At 45.8% G+C, this 17,067-nt stretch overlaps 1 protein-coding gene across 2 annotated transcripts in view; it reads right to left on the bottom strand.

The window, feature by feature from the left end:
• The window catches only part of Uaca (uveal autoantigen with coiled-coil domains and ankyrin repeats), an 84,389-nt gene that overhangs the window by 31,055 nt on the left and 36,267 nt on the right, over positions 1-17,067 (bottom strand). The window contains exons 1-3 of one of the 2 annotated variants that reach the window (XM_021172628.2): positions 9,743-10,408; positions 6,935-7,068; positions 1,894-1,982 (exon numbers count right to left, since the gene is read on the bottom strand). In XM_021172628.2, the coding sequence (XP_021028287.1) occupies positions 1,894-1,982; positions 6,935-7,068; positions 9,743-9,781 (262 nt within the window). In that variant the 5' untranslated portion in view covers positions 9,782-10,408. Of the gene's footprint in view, positions 1-1,893; positions 1,983-6,934; positions 7,069-9,742; positions 10,409-17,067 lie in introns of those variants that run through there. The other variant, XM_021172627.1, reaches the window with a different exon arrangement.

Raw genomic sequence — 17,067 nt, 5'->3', positions numbered from 1 at the left:
TCTCTCTCTCTCTCTCTCTCTCTCTCTCTCTCTCTCTCTCTCTCTCACACACACACACACACACACACACACACACTTGTGCGCATATGCACTAACTTATTTGTGGGTAGCCATGTGCCACAGCAAGTGTCTTAGGACAGCTACAGGAGTCAGTTCTCTTCATCCACCATGTGGGTCCCTGTGGGGACGAAACTGAGGCCATCCAGCTCGGGGGGGGGGGGCAAGCGCCTCTGTCCACTGAGCCATCCTGTTGTTCCCCCTGTTGCAACTATATGTCCTTACACATACATCTCACTTAGATAGTGAAAGGCATAAGGGTTTCATGGGCAATGCCAACACCCAACCTGTCATGCCCTTTAGCTCTTTCACAAATATCTTAATGTGCAGCTTGCTTTCACAAGCACATTGGCTAGAAAAGAGACAGACACACAGGCTTTCAACACGCATAGGGTTTAATGTGAGTTTAAGTAAGCTGTACGCTTCCCCAGGTCTGATCAGCCAGGTTCTAACGCCAACCACAGAGAGTGTAGGACCAGGCACAGCACAGCCAACTGCACCCACGCTCCCTCTTGTCTGTGAAACACGATGGTGGCACACTTCAGTTCCTGAGCTGCAGGCATAGCTCAGAGGGCTGGCAAGAGGGCTCAGGGGGCAGAGGCAGTCACTTCCTGCCTGGTGACCCAAGTTCTCTCCTCAGGATCCACATGGTAGATAGAAGGAGAGAAGCAATTTCTGCTTTTGTAACTCTGACCTCCACGTGTGTGCTGGGGCATGTGAGTGTGAACTTGCACACACCCACCCACGCAAGCAAAAAATAAAAATATTTATCCAAGTTCATCAACAGCTAAAGCTCTCACTGAAGGAAGAACAACAGCTGTGTCCAAACACTTGCATATTTACCTTGAATGTGCAAACTCAGCAGTGAGATTTAAAGAGACAGACAGGGGCAAGCAAGAGATGAGGAGAAAAATAAGATTCCAACTGTCTAAACAACTTGTGATCCAGCCAGGCAAACCCAGTCCAGGCTCCCTAGGGGCACTGGACTCTTGTGGAGCCTGGGGCAAGTGACTGAGTGAGTGAGCGCTCACTCGTCCTACCCTTGTTGGCTGAGGTGCAGAGAAGTGATGTGAATTAACATGACTGAAGACTGTAAGGTGCTCAGCAGCTCTGAAGAGCAGCCACCCAGATGCTATAGAATGTCACCTGTCACTATCCCTACCACCACCACGGAAGCAGTTATGTCTCCAGCACATAAGACACCTAACCGAGTGTCAAATGCCCTCGTCACAGAGAGGACATGGCACAGGATGTGAATGTAAATGAAACAGTCCCTTAAAGTCTCTAAAGCCGGCACTGTGGCCCCAGCACTAGCCGGCAGGCCTGCTACCCTCTCAGCCTGCATCCCCTACACTTGACCTCTCCCATGGCAATACTCAAGAGTCAATGTTTTCTCAACTCAGCAGCTCAGGGTCCAAGCAATGGCTCAGAGGCACAAGAGCGCTTGCTGCTCTTGCAGAGGACCTGGGTTCTGTTCCCAGTACCTCCATCAGCCAGCTTGCAGCCAGCTCCAGGGGATTTTACAGTCACTTATGGCCTCTACAGTGACTGCGCTCACACGGTGCACAGACATATAGGCAGACATGCAATGCATACACCTAAAATAAATCTAAGTCAATGGTAAGCAAATAAATAACCTAAAGCAGAAACTGTTATTTCACTTTTCAAGTCTGTCTGATTTCGAATGTGAGGAATAGCTGAGGGTGTAACGGCTGGAGTGTTTGCCCAGTGTATGAAAGGCCCAATCTTTAGAAAGACAGAAGGAGGGAGAGAGGGAGAGAAGAAGAGATGGAAGGGAGAGATGGGGAGGGAGGGTTATTAATGGAGGAGGTGTACCTGCACTGTCCCTGGTTGCAACATCAATGCCATGTGTAAGGATGGCATTCAGACACTCCAGATTCCCTTTGGATGCCACGACGTGGAAGCTGAATGAAAGAGAACACCCGTTATGCCATAGAAACTAACAAAGGTAAGTTAAATGTTCATGAGCTAGAGATGGCTCAGTGGCTAAGAGCACTGGTTACTCTTCCAGAGGACCTAGGTTCAATTCCGAGCACCCATATGGCAGCTCACAACTGTCTGTAACTCTAGTCCCGGGGAATCCAACACCCACTTCTGGCCTCCTTGGGCTCAAGGTATACATGTGCACAACAGATACATATGCAGGCAAAACATGCACTCACATTTAAAACAATGTTCTATCAATGTCATCCCTTATTAACATACACATGTGCATACACACACACACACACACACACACACACAGTGTTACAAAAGTTTTTTAGTTACCAGATCTGAAATTCTTAAAAATCTGATTTATAAACTAGCCAGGACACTCTAGAAGTATCTCCTTAGTATGAAACACTTGAATATTCTACAGCTTTGATAAGAGAAAAGGTCATTATATAATATCATTAGCCCTGTAATTTATTATTTTGCTATCAAAACCCCTGGTGCTTCTTGGAACTAAATTAATGTACACTGGACTTTTTCCTCTTGCCTTCCTTTTTTTTTTTAAGCATGTGTATATCCCTGTGGGGTGTGTGTGTATATATATGTATTTGAGGGTGTGTGTGTGTGTGTGTGTGTGTGTGTGTGTGTGTTTGAGGGTGTGTGAATGCACATGGAAGCCCGAGGCTGACACTGGGGTCTTCCTTCATCAACTCTGTCTTACTCAGGGAGGCAGGGTCTCACAATTGTGCCTACCCAGTCAGCCTGCCCAGGGCCCACCAGTCTCCACTCTCTGAGCTCAGGAGTTGACAGGCTGACCCCTCCCTGCACCCCACCTCTCCATGAGCTCAGGGATAAGAACTCTGGTCTTTGTGTTTGGGTGGCAAGCATTCACCCACTAAGCCACTTTCTAACCACACTGGAACATTTCTAAATGTTATTTTGTTTGATTTGAAATGTCCTGAAACTACCCCCAGAACGTTATAGAAGAGAGTTAAGACCACAGCAGAATAGACTTTCTTTGGAATTACCAAGCTAAGCTATCCCATGCTTTCTCCCTCCCACAGTGACTATTGTCAACATTTAATTCTTCCTCTTCTACCCGTGTGACTGACATTTCACACAAGCAGACCCCATTGATGACAGCCCCTAACAAGGTAGTCAAGCCTGCGTAAGACGCTAACTTTGGGGCTGGAGAGAGGAACCCACAGTTAAGGGTACTTGCTCCTCTTCCAGATAACTCCTAACACCCTCATCAGTTGGCTTACCACAACCCGGAACTCTGCACCAGAGGACCCGCCCCTTCTGTTTTCCATTGGCTCCCATATACATGTGTGCACACATACACATAAAATAAAACCTTTTATTAATAAACTGGCACTGACTAGAACTCATCCAAATCCAAACTTGTGAGGAGATGAGCATTGTGGGTAAAAGGCCCTGAGTCCAAGGTGACAGAGGAAGGATTTCCTGGGCAAGAGGACTGCCTCTGAAGATGTCAGGAGGAGGGCGTGAAAGTGCAGGCCCACGCTGGGCTCACCCTCAGCAGGAGGCTCCTTCCCTGGCCAGAGCAGAGGAGCTCGGTTTCCCACTGCTGAAGCCTTATTCTCCTGGCACCTCATCCCTGCCTTCACCAGTCTCCGTAGAATTAACATGTTTATGCCATATAAGTCCAATATTGATTCCTTCTGTGGTTTGTGGGTTTCGTCCCACTCAACTGCAAACTCAATAGTAAAAACAGAGTTTACTGTCTGTTTTACTTTTTGTTATGCTCTCTGACACAAGTGTGACGCCACACTCTCAAATGTCTGAACAAGTAAAGACAAAAGGCAAAATGCAGAATAGCTTGCAAATTGATTCTCAGATAGCAGGTCATTATAAGACTCTAATAATCCTAAGACAGGTGACATGCAACCAGAGAATGAGCCCCTCCCTAGGACAGCAGGGCTGAGGACAGCTCAAAGCACTCAAGCTGTTCTTAACAGACAAACCCGTTCTTCATTTTAATAGGACAAACACATTTGGGCCACGAGCATCATTAGGTCTCCTGAGACAATCACAACCCACAACACACTGTGTGGCCCTCTAGAGGCAGAGTTCTCCTCCCTACTAAGGTCTAAGACTGTGGAAATGCCAGTTTGGGATCATTTGTTTACACTCCTCAGCTCACAAACTTATAAAGACTATGGTCTTCATAACAGCCCACCACGACACTGACCGTGCACACGAGAGCAGGATTCCCAGCTAATCCACAAGCACTGCCCACGCTGCAGAACTATAAATAGCAGGCATGCTTCAGGAAGAACACATGTCAGTCATAGAAACATGGGCACAGAGCTGTACGTGACATAGGAGAAAGCTTTACAGAAACACTCTGCAACTAAGAAAACCTCTTTTTAAATACATGTAGTATATGTGTATGGGGGGGGGTGTCTTTCTATGACTGTGTATCTTTGTGTGTGTGTGTATGTCTGTGTGTGTGTGTCTTCATGTCTGTGTGTGTCTGTGTATGTATATATATGTTTGTATTATATGTCTGTGTGTATGTCTGTGTGTGTGTGTGTGTGTGTGTGTGTGTGTGTATGCCTGTGTGTTTGAGGATGTCTGGAAGCCAGAGACAGTGTTGGATCCACTGGAGTAGAGTTACAGGATTGTGTGCCTGCACTGGATATTCTTGATCAATAACACTGGTTTCTACCGTTACCACCATCTCTAGTGTCTTTCTGGAACCACAATAGGTCTTGTTGCTTCATAAAAGAATTTCAAAACCTTGGGACTAGAGAGATGGTTCTGTGGTTAAGAACACTTGGCTACTCTTAGAGAAGACACGGGTCCAATTCCCAGTACATATACACAGTGACTCACAACAGTCTATATCTTCAGTCCTAGAGGATCCAATCCATGTTTCTGGCCTCTGAGGGCTCCTGAATGCCCACATACATATACTTGGGCATGCACACACACGTATATACACATAAAATAAATAAAATATTTTCAAAAGTAAAAGTAAAAAAATGAAAACGAAATTATTTCAAAATGAAATTGTTTTTAAAATTTTCAAAATTAAGCCGGGCAGTGGTGGTGCACACCTTTAATCCCAGAACTTGGGAGGCAGAGGTAGGCAGATCTCCTCTGTGAGCTTGAGACCAGCCTAGCTCCAGAGCAAGTCCCAGGACAGCCAGGGCTACAAAGAGAAACCCTGTCTTGAAAAATATAACAAAACACATTCAAAATTAAAAATAAAAAAAAAACACTTCAAATTAAAATTGTTTTGCCACTAGAGATAATATAGAAGATACATCTGTAACACATTAAAGTTCGCTAAATCCAAAGTGCTTTCATTAAGAAAGAATATATAGCTAACCATATAAATAAAAAGGAAAACATCCTCCCCTGTGCATCCCAGGTAGACGGCTACTTCCTACAAAGAAACCCTGGAAGTCTAACAGGACCCAAGTGTTCACCAAATGACACCAAATGACGATTCTGTGGGGCTCGGTTAATAAAGATATTCGTACACATGAACTTTTGACCAACAGACACCAGACACTCAACAAACCGCCCATTCCAAACACCGAAAGTACAAGAACTGTGGGCACACGCACAGAGGGCTTTACCACCCTTAGCGATGGGGAAACAAGGAACTAGACAGAAGGGACTATAACTCACTTGTAGAGATTACATTTTACCATCTGTGCTATAAGCCACATCAAACATCATAAGATTTGTCAAAAAAAAAATAGGAGTAAGACATAAAAATTAACTTGTTTTTAAGGTAAAAGGAATTCTACTTGACTGGGCATGATGGCGCACACCTTTTAATCCCAGCACTTAGGAGGCAGAGACAGGTGGATCTCCATGGGTTTGAGGTCAGTCTGGTCTATATCTTGGTGAAGTTAGGTAAGGCTACATGGAGATATCCTGTCTCAATGAAAGCAAACAAAGAAACAGACAACTAGAAAGCTACTGGACAAAACTGAAAGACTGTGAAGCCAACAGTTTCAAAGTTTATTGCTGTTAAAACCTAAATTGTAGTCTCACTTTGCTCAACTGAAACTTTACACATTCCAAAGTCATAATCTACATCAAACATTAGTGATTAGATTCCTAATATTCACTTCTATATTTAGCAGCTCACTTCCAACCACACAATTTTGAAGAAAAAAAAATCCCCTGCAAGGCTAAGACAGGGAGTTTAGGAAATGGGACTTTTCACCACTGGTGCTGGGAGGGCTCCTGGCTACAGTTGTCAGGGCTGTAATTAGAGTCTTAACAGAATCAAGATCTACCCTTTAACCCAACTGCCTCTTAGCCTCAACCAGAAAGGAAACGGTGCAGATGTGGGTCGGGTGGGGAAGGGACATTGGCTCAGAGGCACAGAGTAATCCGGGAGTCCGTTCACACAAACACAGTGAGGGTGGGCTCTCTGACTGTGTCTCCCTGAGGCAAGCCAGGTCTCCAGCTCCTCTCTGTTCTGCTCAGTTTTGCTGAAACAAAAATGATCTAAATAAATGAAAAACTCCAACTGGGGCTTGGAGGAAAGGCCAGTGCCCTTTACTGAATGCTCCCAAGGTGGGAAGCTGGGGCCACATCCCAGCTCCAGGCCTCCTGAGGGCAGAACAAGCTAATTACGTTCTCAAGACTTCTCTCTGCGTCTTTCACTTGGCTGCCTCAAAGATAAAATATGATGAGGACTGAGGAAAAGTTTGTCAATAAGAATTCCCCAAATAGCACAGGCTGGGCTTTGCCTAAGCAGCTGGACACAGGAAAGAATTAAATGGAGGACAACTGTTAGTTTGTCTAAAATAGTTCAAAGTAAACAGTTCTGTGTCAGACCTTTAAAGTCACAAGAGGGATAGCCACAATTCGCAGGTGGCATTTGGACCCCAGGGCTTTACCCAGACCTCAGTGACAAGGGGATACTCACGCCGATCTGCCTTCCACATCTAGCTTGCCAGGATGGATGCCCTTTTTGGCAAGGATGGAGGATACTTTCTCCACATCCCCTCTTTCGGCAGCCTTCATCAACCGGTCATCGTACTTATTCCACTCCGCTGATTGCTACAGGAGGAGGAGAAAGGAAACAGCATAGCTTGTTAGTCAGCTCCCTTATGAAGGAGAGGAGACAGCAGGCCCTGGAGAGTGCATCACTCAGTTCCCAGCTGTACCCCAAATCCCTCTCTCTCTGCTATCCTCACTTGGCCAGAACAGCAGATTATTTATTTATGTATGTATTTAGTTACTTACTAACTTATTGGAGATGGGGTTTCTCTATGTAGCCCTGGGTGACCTGGAACCAGGCTGGCCTTGAACTCACAAGGATCCATCTGCTTCTGCCTCCTTAGTGCTGGGATTAAAGGCGTATAAACCCTTTCCCAAGTCATGTCTATTTACCTTAAACTTGAAAGAAAAATGTGTGTTTTCCATGTTTGATATCCTGTTGGCATCTTTGGGGCAAAGAAACGCAATTAATAATTACTGAATCCCCCACCCCACTCCTCAAGCTACCCAGAAAACTACAATTATGAGATACTCATGACCGAAGAGAGGAGTCACACTCCGGGCATCAAATGTCGTGAGTGGTAGAGCTGGGCCTTGGCTCCGACGGGTCCCTGTCCTGCTATGGCTCACACTTTCATAGATGTCTCCAGTTACTATCTCCAGCACCCCTAGGTGCAGTCAGTGGAACTCTGTGCACTGTAGCACACTATAATGACTCCTATTTCAAAGGTGTTAGAAATACAGCTGTACATATACAATATTCCATAGACCAAGGAATGAATCATACCTGTACATTAGGATAAAAAGAAACTAAAGAAGAAAGACTCTAAAGTATTGCCCTTTTGTTTGTTCATTGTTAATGCTGTTTAAGAGACAGGATCTTCCTATAGAGCCCAGACTGGCCTCAAACTGAGGCCATCCTCCTGCCTCAGTCTCCCAAGGTATGTACCACCATTGTCAGCACATTTTTTTTCTATTTTTGCAAAAACTCAGTGCATATAAACTTAAAAGGAAGGCGAAGGTCATTTAAAAAACAGGAGGAAGTAGCACACAAGATATATTTTAGTCACATCAAGGTTATGTTGGCTTTGATCCAAGAGCATACCGTGAGGCCAATAATTTGGGTCTTTTCTTAGTGCATAGATGTATCAGAACATGGGGTAAAACTATAAACATATGGGCTAGAGAGATGGCTCTGTGGTTAAGAGCACTGGCTGTTCTTCAGAGGACCTGGGATCAATTCCCAGGACCCAAATGGCAGCTCACAACTGTCCAGTTCTAGGGGATCCAACACCTTCACATGGACAGACATGTAGGCAAAACACCAATGTACATAAAATAAAAAATAAATTACTAAAAAAAGAAAATATAAACATCTATGTTTACATATATGTGAACATCTATAAGCATAGGTATGGTTTAACATTTAGAGAGAAGACCAAGGAAAAGTTCATTATTGAGTGATAGAACACGTTTTTAAGCACATAAGATTTAATCTTATAAAGTATCACATTGGGGCTGGCAAGATGGTTCAGACACTGAAGGTACTTGCCACCAAGTCTGACAACCTGAGTTCAATCCCCACGCCCCACATGGTAGAAGGAGAGGCCTGACTCCCACAAATTGGCCTCTGATCTCTGGCCACAAGCAATGCTATGTGCACACTCTTGTGCATACACACATAAAGTTTTTTAAACCGTGATAAAATAGTACATTAATTCACTGCTAAGTCCCATGCTAAACCAGTGCTACTTCTGTAACTCTGTAAGATGCAAGCATTTTCACGTAATTGGCAAAGTCAATTAATCCTTTGCCCACAAAACCCTCTAGATGTTTAAAAAGAAAAAAAAACCAAACAAACAAAAAAAAACAAAAAACACCACTTCCAAAATCTTCATAGTGAATTCTAGCAAGTGACTCATGAAACACTTGAGAGAGAAAAAATTGAACATGAAGATGTTTTTAACTCACTCCTGAGATTTACTTTCACGGACCCTGGTTTGAGCATCCATGGACTTCAGAAACGGAAGAATGAGGTTCAATTTAGTAATCAACCCATCTTCCTTTAACTTCCTAAGTCCAAACAGCCAACATGTGAGCAATGTCGGCCTCCTGACTCAAAACCTAACGTAGAGTTTACGCCTCACCTCTTTCACTTTAGAGCAAAGCAACCTAGCGCATGGCATGGCTCGGGAGTAGCAGTGGATTTAGAGGGAAGAGATGCTGCACTGTCGGATGCCGGGAGGGTTAGGTCATACTCACCACACAAATACCTGCCCTAGCTGATTAGTTTATCCTCAGACTTACAACAGCCCTGACCCCCAAAGAAACTTGCTGGGCAGCAAAAAAGCTCTACACAGCTCACAAAGCCCTACAAACCCCACAGGAAGCCTTTTAAAAGAGGAGGCAGAGGAGGAGGAGAAGCAGGAGGAGGAAGAGGAGGACGGGTCAATATGATTAAAGTCTCATGTGAGCGAGTAATTCTACATCCAACTTCATTAAGCACCATTTCCAGTTCTGGCCCAAAGTCAGTTAACAGCACTACCGCCAAGTTATTAACATTCTATCCTGTGCTTTTTAAGTCCAGAAAAACAAAAGCTCTTTTCAGTTGCTGTTAATACTGTGGGCGAGCAGAGGGGAAACGGTCAGCACAGAAATTGTCATTTATAAAACAGGAAACTTGAAAAGCACTGGAGAAGCCTGTGTACAGATCTTTGTTCCACAAGATACCTACTGAGTGGTTAGAAGCGCAAGGCAGCCAACAGTTCATCATAGCCAGCCTCCTGATCCGTGCTGCCACCGTGAACGACCCTGCATTAAGTTACAAATCTCTGCAGCTCACAAAGCCGATCTGCAGATGCCTAGCAAGGGACTCGGCCCCTCACATGCTGGGCTGCACGTAGCTTGGATCCCCAGGCTTAATTTCTTCATCTTTTGGCTCCTTCTCCACCTTCTTAAGACTGTAAAGGTCTCCTCTTTGCTGCCGAGCACGGGATGCAGAGCTGCCCAAGTCAGGTATGTAACTCCTCCTCTTTCTTACTTTCTTGTGAGCGGCCGGCTTCCAAAGTCTTCCCCTTTCAGGGACCCCATTGGAAGACACCCCACATCCTGCTTCATCCACGCTGCAGTCCAGACACTGCTGTGCACAAGACTGGCCACCTCCGAAGTGACCGGTAAACAGTGTGTGGCCTGCATCACATTAGGGCAGTTCTATTTTCGATTCCATAGAACCTGACAGCTGGGTGAAAGAAAGGGGCTGAGAACTCGTTGTCAATGCATGCCTTCCTTCTGAGTAACTAAACTCAGGGCTCCTGGGGAAATGACTCAAGCACATTGTGAAACACGCTGACCACGTCAATACAGTCCGTGTGAGTGTGTGACGAGGAGACCAGGGGGTGGGAGGTGGACAGACAAATCTGGTTATTCAACAAAACAGTATTTAAAGCCAGTTTCAATCTTAGGGCCATCTATCATAGAGTTACACTAGCCTGAACAAACAGGATATAAAATTCTATTTAAAGCAAATGTGTCATGCTTTCATTTAAGGAAATGTATGCACACACACACACACACACACACCCCACCTTGAATGTTAGTACCCCCGGCTGGCTAGCTCTGCCTACAACCAGGTTTCAGCTTACAACTGCTGCCAGTCTGTCTCCTCACATGTCAAACAAGAAGGGACAAGGGCACTGCCAAGCATGGTGATGGAGACTGTGCCACAAATTTTAATTTAAAACTTTAAATTTAACACTTGGCATCCTGCATTTCCAAGCTTAGCGCCCTGTCTGTGAGAATGAGCAAGCACTGTTTTGGTAGAAAGTCAGATGATCTGGATTCGTGGAGAAGAACAAAACACAGTAAAATAAACTGACTAGAGCTAACAGAAAAAAATCCATCCCAAAGCCGAGCTTCGGCGTAGACACAGCTAGGTGGGGAGGGGAGAGACAACCCTTCCATGTGTTCTACAACATCAAGATTGGCCACATTACCTAGGCTGCTCCCTCTTCCAGCTCAGGTTGTTTAATTTTGATGTGTGTGTGTGTGTGTGTGTGTATCTATGTGTGTATCTCAGTGTGTCTGTGTGACTCAGTGTGTATCTGTAGGACTCAGAGTGTGTGTATCCATGCATGTACATATGTGTGTCTATGTGTTTACTGTGTTCTACATACCACAGCAGCATGAGAATAACTTACAGATCCTCTAAAACACATATTCAGGAAAACTGTTTCCTGGGAATGTGACACATTCCAAGCCATGCTTGGAGGAAGGAGGTGAGCGTCCCACCAGAAATCACGCTGCCTATTGAAAATGCTGCATGAACTCCAACAAGGAACCAGTTCCCTCCAGTCGCAACACAAGCCAGGAGGCCCATATTCTAATTATAAAGCACATATAGACACACGCCTTGTTGAATTCTTTCGGAAACAATGAGGTATTTTCCTCCCAGGCCGCATGAGATACCAAAGGGTCACTTGGCCCCAGAGCCTCCACCCAGCCTAGTCTCTCTTCTTCAGGGGAGATCCAGGCTGGAACTCAGACCTTGGCCTTTTGGGTAACAGAGCAAGCACATTCTTTCTAGAAATAGCCAGCAAAGGCAGAGAAAATAAAAAAGGAGGGGAACCTGGAAGGACTCTCCAGAGTCACACAAGGGCCTCTCAATTCAGGAGACAGGCTACGTGCACCCCTGCAGATGGCTGCCCCAGATGCCACCATCCAGCCCTATGCACACCCACCCCCACAGTGGCTTCCTAAGGACCAGAGTACAGCCCTGACTCTGCTGCCTGCAGACCTGGAAGGCTATTCCCTAGCTTCCACTTGGGTCACTCTCAAAATGTCCCGTCCTCAGAGGTCTCCTCGACCCCTATGCCTGAGCATGCTGCCCACCACTCCCCTCTACTCATCCCTCTAACTGGTACAAGGGACCCTTCTTCAAACTGCAGTCACCTCTGTCCTTACACTAATTCCACCCATCCCTCTATGATCCCTCCAACGTTTACACACAACAGAGGTCTCAGTTCTCTGTCTCAAAGCCATGAAACTGACTTTAAAATAGGTAATCTGGTAGCTACTGGGTTCTTACTCGGGGTGGGAAGAATTCCAGTCTCCAGGTCCTCTCTCTCTCTCCCACACTCCCTGTTCACTAGGCAGGATCTGTACTGCCCTGGGAAGTGGCAGGAAGATGTGGGTGGCTCAGCTAGTTGCGAGTGGGTCCACAGACCTCCCAGTCAAAAAAACCATTCTTCTGGTCCTCTCCTCCTGGGCCATGCACCTTGGGTCTGCCTTTCTGCTCCACAGACAGCAGACATCTCTGGGCCTCTCAGAAACCTATTAGCTGTGGCTTAAGAAGGAGCTTTAGGGAGAGACAAACAAGAGCTCACACCTGCTGTGTACACCAGGGGAGCAGACAGGGACAGAAAAGCCACCTGCAAAAAGTTAAAGACTGGATGCATTTGAAAAGCTGGTGGCTGGGGCTGGCAGATGATAACCTCCAACGTGGACGGAATCAGCCAGTTACAAGTGCTCCTGGTCAGGGACACTAATACAAGAAAATTCAAGAAAGAAGTATTAAAAAAAAATTTTTTTAAAGTGTTTCTTCCTGCTTTCCTATGTCAACTTCATCTCTGGGGTAGCCAACTCATTGGCAGAATGTTTCTGTTTTGGTTTGTTCTTTTCTTTTAAGACAGGGTCTCATATCACCCAGGCTAGCCTGGAACTTTATATAGTGCAGGATGGTGTTACTATACCTCTGACTCCTGCCTCCATCTCCCTAATACTGGGAGCATAGGTGTGTGCTGCCATGCTCAATCTGTGGAGTTCTGAGAGTCTAACTCAGGGCTCCCTGAAAGCTAGGCAAACACTGCCAACTGAGCCCTTAAGTGTCTCTATATGGGTATTGGGGACAGAGAGGCTCTTTACTTTTTGATCTTTACTCAGTCAATGTCTCTGGACCAGGCTCCTTACAACTACTGACATCACAGAAAAGTCGTCACCCACACTTACATCTTCTGATGGCCGAGCTTACCACCACCTTTGACGTAGTCTAAGCAAAAAATTAAAAATAGAAATCTGTTCAAACCTTTAGAAATAATAATTTACAAACAATACAGGGGGGGGGGAGAGAAATATAATAAGCCACAGATGCATCCTGGGATGTTGCAGTCTTGATTTTTTTACAGATGGCTTCTTTTCTGCTTTCTTTGATTTTGCTTTGTAGTTGAAGGACATGAAGCTCAGGTATAAACTGCTCCCTTGGTCCACACAGAAATAAGAGAATTTTTTTTAAAAAAGAAGAAAATGAAAGATCTAGGGCAAATCACGGTTTCTTAAAAAACACTTGCAGCCCAAGAAAGGGCTGAAGAGAGGCTCAGTGGCTAAGAGCACTTGTTGCTCTGGCAGACCATCTAGAAGTGTAGCTCCAGTCCTAGGTGATCTGCCGCCCTCTTCTGGGCTTCTTGGGCACTGCATACATGTGGTGCACATACATGTATACAGGCAAAAACTCATGCACATAAAATAAAGCTAAAAAAAGACACAGCAAGAAAGGAAGATGGCAATGGGTAGGTTAAAAGGGACACTGGACTCTTAACAGCTGAACACACACAAGCAGCGAACGTTGGTCCCTGAGCAAACAAATTTTTTAGGAGTGTGACCACAGACTAGCTAGATAAGGACATGAAACAATTATTAAAAATGGAGGGTGTTGGTGTGAAACTGTTGGTGTATATATTTCAGCTATATTTTTAAAAATTACATGTTATATCATGTTCAGATACAATAAGATATCAATTACACGCCTTGAACCCAATCAAAAATGATCAGGGTGAACCAAATTCAACATCATGTTTGGTATGATGAAGAACTGACAAACCCCATCACTGCAATGCAAGGAGAGCTCATGATGTAAAGATCGATCAGTGTCACACGCCACCAAGTGACTGGACAGAGGATGGCATCTCAACTAATGCAGGAAAACTATCTGGTGAACTTTGACAGCGTTCCATGATTAAAGGAGTCCATTGGCTGGCATGATGGCTCAGCAAGTAGAAACATCTATTCAATCCCAGGACCTACATAGGAGAATAGAGAACAGATTCCTGCGAGTTGTGCTCTGACCTCCACATGTGCACATGCACATGCATACACACGCACATGCACATACACGCATGCACACAAGCACACACACAAAGAGTCACTTGTTTCCTGTGCTGGACAGAAATGTTTACATTTGCGGTGACTCTTTCGGCTAGTTTTTGCTTTGGCGCCATATGTACGATCTCCACTGTCCTGAAGGCTTCTCCTTTGCTTCCTCGGATTTTACAGTAAGAAGGCACGTGTCTATGTCTCTAAGCATGTGAAGGCGGCTTTTTTTTTTTCAACCTGGTGCAATGTAAGAGTCTAGCTTCATGTTTTGTGGGTAGATAGATAATCGGCTTTCCCAACAATGTTTGTTGAGACATGATCTTATACTCATTAGGATAACTACTATCAAAGGAAGAAAAGAAAAAGATACCAAGGAGCATGGGCCCTCTCCACTTCTGGGCATCCATTCAAAAGAATACCCATGCCCACTGCAGCATTCCTCCCAACAGCCAGGAGTAGACACAGCACAGACTGTCCCTGCTGAGTGATACAGTGGAATAGTATGCAGTTCTTATGAAGGCAGTCAGGTCCCATGGAAACACGGCACTAAATAAGTTAGTCCCCTCCTCCTCCTCCTCCTCCTCCTCTACTCCTCCCTCCCTTTCTACCCCCCTCTCTCCCCCCACCCCACTCCTTCCCTCCCTCTCTCTCTCTTTCTCCTTCCCCCCCCGCCCCCCCACCCTCACACGGTGTATAAGCATAAGGCCACCTTCATAGGAATCAAAAGTAGTTCAATTCCTAGAAATAAAAAACTGATTGGTAATTGTCAGGGGAGGGGAAGGGAGTGACTGAAGAAAAGGGAGAGTTTTGGTTTTGGTCCTGTCTGCTGAGACAGTTCTGCAGATCACTGCAGGACACTGGACACACAACCCTGAACCACACACTTAACAATGATGAGCCTCTGCTACAGTTCACAGTGGAGTGATTTTATATTATGTTACGATTTTTGACCCAGCAATAACTTGAATATAAATATGATATCTTAGATACCATTAATATGATTGATACAAATTTATAACTTTTTACAACTCCAAGGTGGGTGAGAGTGGCTGCCAGCTGCCAGTAGCCATCAAAGCTCAGCACAGGCCCACAGTGTGTGCTAAGAGCCAGCCTCTCACCTGACGTTCCATCAACTGCTCGGGTGTGCTTCGGTACACCTGCTGGAGGGCACCTTAAGCTGTGCCACCTGGTTACCAGGAAGGCCCTATGTGTCACTAACAGTGGAAGCACAGCCCATCAGTCCTTTAGGAAGCCACCTCTCTGCTCTGCGCACCTCAGAGTATCTTGGCATGTGGCAGCCAGGCACTTTACACAGCCCTGCAGGGGCAGGGGCAAGCTCCTGTGTACTCAGTAGTTTTATGTCAACCTGACACAAGCTAGAGTCATTTGGAGGAAGGAACCTCAGCTGAGGAGATGCTCCACCAGATTGGCCTGTGGTGCATTTTCTCGGATGATGATTGATGGGCAGGTCCAAGCTGAGTGGGGCAGGACTATCCTAGACTGGTGGTATGGGGTTCTATAAGAAAGCAGGCCAAGCAAGCAAAAGGAAGCAAGCCAGTAAGCAGCATCCCTCCACGGTCTCTGCACCAGCTCCTGCCTCCAGGTTTCCACCTTGACTTCCTTCAGTGATGGCTGAAATAAACCCTTTCCTCCCCAAGCTGCTTTTGGTCATGGTGTTTCATCCCAGAAACAGTAACCCTGAGAAACCCTGAAAGCAAGAAGCCCATTTTTACTAACAAGCGCCAATGTTGAGCATATAACGAATGCACTTCTTTCTTTAATTTTAGGTGTATGTGTATGTACACATGTGTTTGCGTGTGTCTGTGTGCATACACGTGCACATGTGTGTGTGTGGTTCCAGAAGCTTTCGGTGTTGTCCTCAGGAAGAGTATCCACCTCGTAGCCTGGCTGGCCAGTGAACCAGGAACCCTCCTCTCTCTGACTCTCCAGTGTTGGGATCACAGGCCCACACTATTCCTCCCAACGTTTTCTCATGGGTCTTTGTGCTTGTAAGGCAGGAGTTTTCCCAAGTGAGCCATCCCCCAGCAAAGACAGTTCCATAACTACTCACTGTACTGGTTTGAAAAGGAGATAATCAACTCCAAATGCAGCTATCCAAAATACCTATGGTAAAGTCAAATTACAGCTGTCTCTCAAGAATAAATACGGCATCCTAACGCAAAGCAGCAATTCCACTAGGTGGGTCGCCCTGAGGGTAACTTTACACTTTGTGGTGGCTTGAATGAGAAATGTCCCCGAGAGGCTCTGGCATTTGAAAACTTGCTCCCTAGTTGCTTTGCAGAGGTTATGGATCCTTACTGGAGGAAGCAAGTCCCTCAGGGCAGGCGTTTGGTGGGACAGTGCCTTGTCCCACTTCCAGTTCACACTGCTTTTGGACTGCACGGGCTTCCCCACATCCAGCCCCACGTCTAGTTCACACTTGCCGCTGTTTGGATGGATGGGAACATGATCTCTCAGCTTCCTGCTCCAGCCGCCCGCCGTGTTTCCCCTGCCATTATGGATTCTCCCTTGGGAGCTGTAAGAGCAGTAAACTCTCCCTTGGATAAGCCACAATGGGACCTGGTGTTTTATCACAGCAGCAGTGAGGTAACTAATACAAGAGCAACACAAAGCAACACCTCCCAGGTCTCAACACGGGCGCCTCAGTCATACCAACTGCACATTAGTAACGTTTTCAGAAATGACATAAATTTAAAGTAATGTGTGTTTGGCCAGATGTGGCAGTGTACGCCTTTAATCCCAGCACTTGGGAGGCAGAGGCTGGCAGATATCTGTGAGTTCAAAGCCAGCCTGGCCTATGTACTGTATTCCAAGACAATCAGAGCTACACAGGGAGACCCTGTCTGTGGCCTCCCTTCCCCCAGCCTGGAACCTGCTTGCTCAAGGGTGGAGCTA

This window comes from Mus caroli, chromosome 9, assembly GCF_900094665.2.
Source record: "Mus caroli chromosome 9, CAROLI_EIJ_v1.1, whole genome shotgun sequence".
NCBI classification, from domain to species: Eukaryota; Metazoa; Chordata; class Mammalia; order Rodentia; family Muridae; genus Mus; species Mus caroli.
Note: the sequence above shows the minus strand (reverse complement) of the source record. Positions and strands in the feature narration are given on the sequence as shown.